The following is a 7,469-nucleotide window of genomic DNA, read 5'->3' on the forward strand; positions in this document are numbered from 1 at the left end:
GTAATGTTGAAACCACTGTAAGGTACTTGCTGCTGATTTCACCATCTCCGTTTTTCCTGGTGACCTCTGTAACAGGGCTAGAAAGCAATAGAAAATCTAAAACTTTATATCTCTTAGCAACACAAGAATGGAAGGAAAATATTCCAATGAAGACAACTGTTAAGGTGACAACTGTCAAAGAGTGGATTTTTTTCTCACTGTGGAGAGATTTCCTCTACCTTCTTGTTGTGCCTCTGGGGTACAAAATGAACGGAAATCTACTGAATTAGACAGAGACAGTAAAAACTAAGAAAAAAAAACTTTTTTTCCCATCCTATCCAAAACTCAATAAAAAAGCTTTAGATTTACTTTATACCTTTTACATAGGAAGCTTTAGCTAGAATTTTCCATATACCTTGGAAAAAAAGGAATGCACTGATCTATATCGGCCGCAAATGGCACTTTTGGCAAAATGTGCTTTCTCTCCTCACAGCTGGGCATTACTCTGTGTCCCAGCAAGGAGGAGAGAATCTGTCACAGGAAACTGAGCTCTGCGGGAGGAGAGTGCTGTGAGTTGCCGGCGTCTCTCGTCCCACACTGCTCAGCCTCCTGTCACAGATCGGGAGAGCGGTGTGGGGCCGGAGACAGCCATTGTGGTCACAGGAGGCTAAGCTCTCCTCCCGCACCACCCCGCTCAGCCTCCTGTGACAGCTGTCAGGAAGGAGAGCAGGGTGATCGCTGAGTGTTTGTAAATAATTGATGACATAGTATGTTTTCTATATCCTCAATTATGAATGAATGGGAAGTGATCTACATCACTTCCTGTTCATTCATGATTGAACATATAGTAAACATACTATATCCACATGTTATGAATGAACATGAACACTCAGCATAGAGGATTCCTGTTCATTTACAACAGGGGATGCAGAAAAAGAGATAGAGGACTATGTGTCCTTAGTCTCTTTTTCTATTTTAAAAGGGAAATATCAGAGGTATGTTTAGACTCCTAATATTTCCCCGAAGTCCCCTAACAGTAAAAAATAAAAATATTTAATAAAAATGAATGCATAAATAAAAATTATACAAAAATTAAAAAGTTTATAAAAAATAAATTAAAATAAAATATTTTTTAAAAATGTGAAAAAGTTAGAATAAAAAACATTTTCGGTTTCAGCTTGACATTTTTTTTCATTTTGGTTTCGTTTCAGTTTTACATTTTCATTTCAGTGCATATCTAGAATGCATTCATTTGTTGGCACCACACACAGTGTATGGAGCTGATATGGCACAGTGTGCCTTATTTTCCCAAGATGAAAACTGCCTTCTCAATATGTTTCTCTGTCTTTATCAATATATAGTACAATTCTAATGTAACCATTACTATGCCATAGTGTACTGGATGGTGCTTTAGTCTCTCTAAATTTTGAATAGGTAAATTCTGAAACCTTTTATGATTGTATGCATTTTATTGCTGCTTGTATCTCATTTTGGTAAGTGACTCATCATGATTAAAGTTTGTAAACCACATTTGGCATGTCTTAATATGCACCTCTAGGCTCCTGCAAATTAACAGTGCTCAAAATCTGTGGCACTCTATGATTGACTTCATATTCTGTAGTTGTCACTTTTACTCTTCCCTCCTTCCTCCCACAGCTCAGTATTGCAGCTAATGTTGCCATCTTTCCTTGGAAAAAATACCAGCGTTATTATTATATTCCTATTAATAACATTGGCAACAAGTCCCATTTTTACAAGACAGGCAGGTAAAATACTGGCCAGGTGACAACGCTAGCCGCATCACATATTGCATGGCCATTGGCTCATGCAAAGTGAAGGAGGTAAAAGGGGATAGGGTAAAGCTTCTAGATAATGTTGCTATTTACAAAATGGGGTGCCCTGAACTATTATGCTCCCACAGCACTCTAGAACATGGCTAAAACTAATATAAGTAGTGTGAGATGAACAAGCCATAATGAGCTTCCAGAAGCTATGGTAGTCTAGAGCATAATTTGCTGAAATGATAAGTATGCTGGAAATTTTCTGTTTTTCAAGAATGCACTTTTTCAAGAAATTAGTAACCCGCTCATTACATTAGCATTGTTTTGTGAAAAATATAAACATTGTTTGAATCAAAAGGGATAAGCTGCAATTGTTGAAACTGCTCAGCAGTCATTTCAAGGAAGGGAAGTTTGTGATTACCAACAGAAGATCTAACCAGGATGATATTTTTTATTAATAACCAGAATGTTTTTGCTTGTTAGAAGGATGATAAGTTTCAGTGATGAAATGCTAAAACTACAGATGTTTGCTCATTTAATTGTTCATCTAATAAATGGGCATTGGTGCAGCTACATAGCTGATTGTTCTATCACACGGTGTGCAAAGACCTAACATATAAACAAAAAAGCTATGAGGTTTCAGAAATGATCTGTTTAATAAAAAACATCACAGTGGGAGTTGCAAACATATTTTTTTTAATAATTTTCAACTTCTGCATTAAAATCTCCATGTAAAGGCAATGGAAGCTACAAAGGAAAATGTAACAAAAATTAAATAAGATATAAGAAAACCCGTGGGAATGAGATAAAGCCAAAACACAGAGATTTCAGAGAGAGACAGAGAGAAAAAAAGTTAGAACAACAAAACAAATTATAAAAATAAAATGTTAAAAATTAAAAGGGGAGAGGAGGGCGAAACATCACCCCTTGGGAAATAACATGTAGGAAGTAAATGCAGCTTTTAAGGACTTAAAATATAGCAGTGTACTGTACAAAGATAAGTTCCAAGATGCGGCCATGAGTGGAATGGGAGGGCCTCTCATGACACAAGTCTTGTGCTAATGTATGTTCCCTCCTCTGTGCCCCACACAAGGCCTAGCCAGCCTTACTTTCGCCTACCTATTTGGGCCATGAGTTGGGCATTTGCTGCAGCCTTTGCTCTCATGTTTCTAGCCTTTGCAATGTCAAACAGAATGTTCATTAGGTTGGTTGGCACATCCAATGAGAGGGTAAATTTGGTCCGCCGATTGCTCTTTGCCTTGTTTTGGTAAACATTGCCCTTCACCTGTGCTTGTGACAGGTACCTGTAACGTGCAGCTGGAAATGTTCTTTTCTCTTTCTCATCTTCTTCTTCCTCCTCTTCCTCCTTGGACAGAAGATTATCACTAGGTCCAAAATCATAACCCCTCTTACTTAGAATAGAGTTTTCTTCAAAGCTCCGTCTCTTGGCCTCTTCAAGTGCTTCCTTCAGGCAGCTGAAAATCGATTCTGCTTTGTAAAAGTTGTAGTGAAGACTGGATCGGGCCAAACACACCATTAGCAGTAGCAGGAGAAGCCTAGTTTGAGGCATACTTCCACCCTACGACTAGACACACACATGAAAACATATTATTAAAGTAAATCTATATTGAATGAATAAAAATATAACACATGTCAGAACATGCTTTATTATGCAAATACCAACTCTTTGCAGATGGTGCAATGGCTTGCCCTGCACCTTCTGTTGGTCACAAAGTCTGGTGACTATCCTCTTTGACCAGTGAGGTACTGAGGGGGGCAAGCCAAAGCTCTGCTTTCCAAGATGAACTTTGCATATGCACAAGAGAGCGAAGCACTCTAAAAGGTAATAGTTTTAATCCAGTACAGGGAGTTTTTACAATACATAAAGGTAAACACAATCAACCAATCAGGAATTCACTTTTAGCATCTTTCATTAGAAAGACGTATAAAACCCAATTAACTTTATTGCTGACATATTTCACTAAACCACAGAGAAGCCAAAACCTGCATGAGCTATACCACTTTCAAGGTGTTTCACAGTCATGGCCTTGTTTACCAAATAATTGAGCTTATAGGCGATGTTTTGTGTTAGTCCTCAAAAATCTACAATATATGGTTGGTTTCTGTGTAAGACCAATTGTAGTAAGCTACAGTACACTTATAGGGTACCCAGATAGCAAGGATAACTTGCCACAAACTTGTGCCAGGGATAACTTGTAATTCTTGTTAACTTGATGCACACATTCTTGGCAAGTTGTAGACTTGCAGAACACTCGCAGCACAAGTTCTAGTTGACACTTTTGAATTTGAAGCAAATTTGCTTAGCAGGTCTACAGCAAGAGTTCTGGAGGTCCTAGCAAGAGCTCTGTAAGCTCGCTGGTCTGGAGACTTGCAATGCAGATTTGCTGTAATTGTGCAACACAATTGTGAAGCTTGGCAAGTCTGCAATAGTTTAGCAAGTCATTTTCAAACTTGCATCTCAATTACTTGTTATCTGGGTAGGTGCTTCATGAGTGCCCAACATTTTTCATTTTTTCTTCAGCAAACATTGATTGTGATCAACTTAAAGGAGTTACAGCAATTAAGATGATTGCTGTACATTACTGTACTGAGCACATTGCCTTTCCTTTAAAAAGTAAGAACCATACTACTTCAGATCATTTTCTTTCACTGTCATGCCACAGACAAAAGCAATGACCGTGATGATGTTTTACATTTTGTAGCTGCATAGTTTATATTAGCCTTCCTCAACCCCTTTACTCCAGAAGAACCCATGGAATAAATTTCAGGTCTAAAGAAACTCCTGCCAAAAACAAATGAAGCTACAGTACATCAACATTATCAGTAAGTTATTGATAAAATAAATAATAGAATAAAGAATGTGGCCTCCCGTGTATTTGACAACCAAGTCAAATTACGATTTAACATTTCCCTCCTCTATAAACTAAAGTAATAAATAAACAAAACATAAAAATGACCAGAAAATAAATGGAGACAATTAAAATTGTAGTGTACCCTCATATCAATAAGTGTAGTGTTCTTTTGGTGATCAGAGAAGAAGACCCCCCTTACATTTACCATCAGTGAGAGAGGTATTCCCTGAGATTGGTAGTCAGTGGAAAATGGCCTCCTTACCTTTTATCATCAGTGGGAGAAGAACCCCTCTTACATTGGAGGTCAGTAGGAGGAAGAAAGCCACATTGCATTGGTGGTCATTGGGAAGAATGCCACTCTTGGACCTAAAAAGATCATTTGTGTCAGTTGCTACCTATCTAGGAATAAAGAAGAGAGTAGTCACAGGCCACTGGCTCTGCCCAGTGACCTTGGCCCTAAAACTGTGCAGGTACAAGTACATAGCCATAGTGCACTAAAATACGCACTGTTAAATGCATTCATGGCTTTTCATATGTAGAATGCCCTTGTTTTTTTTAATATATTTCCTTAACTACTACAAATCCTCACACTTCACAGCCAACTCTTCATGTCAAGCAAATAACCTGATTTTTATGCCCAGGAAATAATCAGCAGCCACAAACTGATCTATCAGTGTGAAAAAAGCCCTTGTAAGCCAAGGTGGCGAACAAGTACAAATGTGTTAAGACTTCTCCTTATTTTTTCCTTGTTACCAGTATTAGAGTATACATCCTACATTTAGGGAGCACAGGGCATCTCACTGTGAACCTGTCCTTTTTAAGGTAAAATAAACCATGTGAACTGTGAGCAGGAATCATTGCAACCCTTGTCAAACATATATATTGTACAGAAATAATGTGCAGAAGTTCCTGGGTCACTACTGTGCTCAGGGGGTCATTAAGGCTTGTGGTTTGCTGCGCATATAATGACAATATCAGATATGAAGGTATATAACAGTGTGCATATATCTGCGAACATCTGTGTTTTTTTTTTTTTTAAATAAGTAAGGAAACTTCAGCTATATGCAGTATAATAATACTAATTGTCTTTGTTTTCCATATGATTTACATTGGGTTATATTTCTCAAATGTTTTTGCTAAAATTAGAAATTAATTACATTTCAAATTTGAATTTCCAAAAGTTGATTAAGACATTTAAAATTATGTAATGATTTATATTTTTAGCAATTGTTATTTGGTTGCACAGTACAATTCATAAAGATAACACTGTAGCCTACAAATAGTTGAATCATATGAACCTTTACAGTAAACTTATTTTTTACTATTATACTCATCTGCAGGTATCTGATGTTTGGACTAGTTCATCATCATACATTGTACAAATAACATTTTAGACCTTATATCCTGCCCTACCATTGCACAGCTTAAGTTTATATATCCTTTTAGTAATAATCAGGTGTTTCCCCTTTCTGCTATTTAACACAAAGCCTAAATATTGACAAAGTGGAAGTGGGGCAATGATATGTATGTCTCTACGTGATGTCAGTTTTCTGCTGAGCACCATTAGTATTACCCATACTTGAGGTAAGCATTTCTTCTTTATTCCCATGGATTCCCTGTGGAAACACCCATAATTTGACCTATAAACTATCACAAAAAAAATAAAGTTTATCTAAAGCCAAACCCTTTTTTTGTTTGTTTTTTTTCAGTATCCTACACTGTCTGCGTGAGGAGAATCACCCTCTCTAATTGTCACTAGCACTGAAAGTAGGAGAAAATATCATTTTTAATTGTTACTGAACAAGAATAAAGGAAAAGGGTTTTTAGGAACACTAGTTGCAGTGAGAACTGCTTAAGAGAGGATTTACCTTTTGGTAGTATTTTGTTCTTATTTCCCGTTGTGTCCACAGTACAGGAAGTGAAGAAAAATCTCCCCAATGGGACAACGAGGGGAAAAGAATACTGAAATAAGTTTTTACTTTTATCTTTTCTATCCAAAACTGAAACAAAATTGTTCTTTATATACATTTTAACCTCACTGTAACACTTAACCTAGCCCTGTAAATGAGTTGTTTGTCTTAAACCTAAACCTTAATAGTAAACTTTGGCCCTTAATTGCAAAAATGAATCCCTAACTCTTAAACTAACCCTAACTGTTAACCCTTAATCTAACTCTTCAAAAGTTAACTCCCTAACCTAGCACTTCAAATGATCACCTAAACGAAATCTAACAATTCTATCCTTAAACTTAACTCTTAACCTAACTCCTAAATGAACTTGGAAAAACTCCAAGAAAAAGGAGGATAAAAAAGGAGGGGCAGAAGTCCCAGGAGAGAACTGATATGGTATAGTAGTTTATATGGTATGGTGAGATTTCATTTTGGTAGGTGATAGTGAGAAAAAAATAATACTCACAAAGGTGTGGTTGCGGGATGTCCTGTTAGGGATATCAGGCAATGAAGGTGTGTGGAGAATATACCTGTCCCTGCGCAGGAATGTCTTGTTCGTTGTCAGATCTCGGGTATGGTTGTGCTTGATGCTTGTCAGGGTGTGTGTTGGGTTCCAGGCTTGGTGTCTGAGGATTCCCGAAGTGTTTGTTGTGGCAGGTAGGAAAAAAAGTACCCCAAAAGTCAGTGATCGCTGGGGCGCCCAGAAACAAGACCATGGACATCTAAGTAGTTCTTCAATTAGTACAACTCAGAGGTCAAAAAAGCCAGCCCTCCTTTCTCCTCCTCCCACCCTTTGGACCTTGAATAGAGAAACTCCTTCCATCCAAGCACACCCCGCCCCTGGCTCCCCCGCAGACAAACCCACCCAGAAACGTTTCTTAGGTCAC

At 37.6% G+C, this 7,469-nt stretch overlaps 1 protein-coding gene across 1 annotated transcript in view; it reads right to left on the reverse strand.

Annotated features, from left to right (window-relative positions):
- Positions 1 to 2,195: 2,195 nt before the first annotated feature.
- UCN3 (urocortin 3) overlaps positions 2,196 to 7,469 on the reverse strand; it is a 16,350-nt gene continuing 11,076 nt past the window's right edge. The window contains exon 2 of the mRNA XM_018566384.1: positions 2,196 to 3,339. Coding sequence (XP_018421886.1) covers positions 2,866 to 3,330 — 465 coding nt within the window. The 5' untranslated portion in view covers positions 3,331 to 3,339 and the 3' untranslated portion in view covers positions 2,196 to 2,865. The remainder of the gene's footprint in view (positions 3,340 to 7,469) is intronic.

This window comes from Nanorana parkeri, unplaced genomic scaffold, assembly GCF_000935625.1.
Source record: "Nanorana parkeri isolate BGI_ZX_2015 unplaced genomic scaffold, ASM93562v1 scaffold27, whole genome shotgun sequence".
NCBI lineage: Eukaryota > Metazoa > Chordata > Amphibia > Anura > Dicroglossidae > Nanorana > Nanorana parkeri.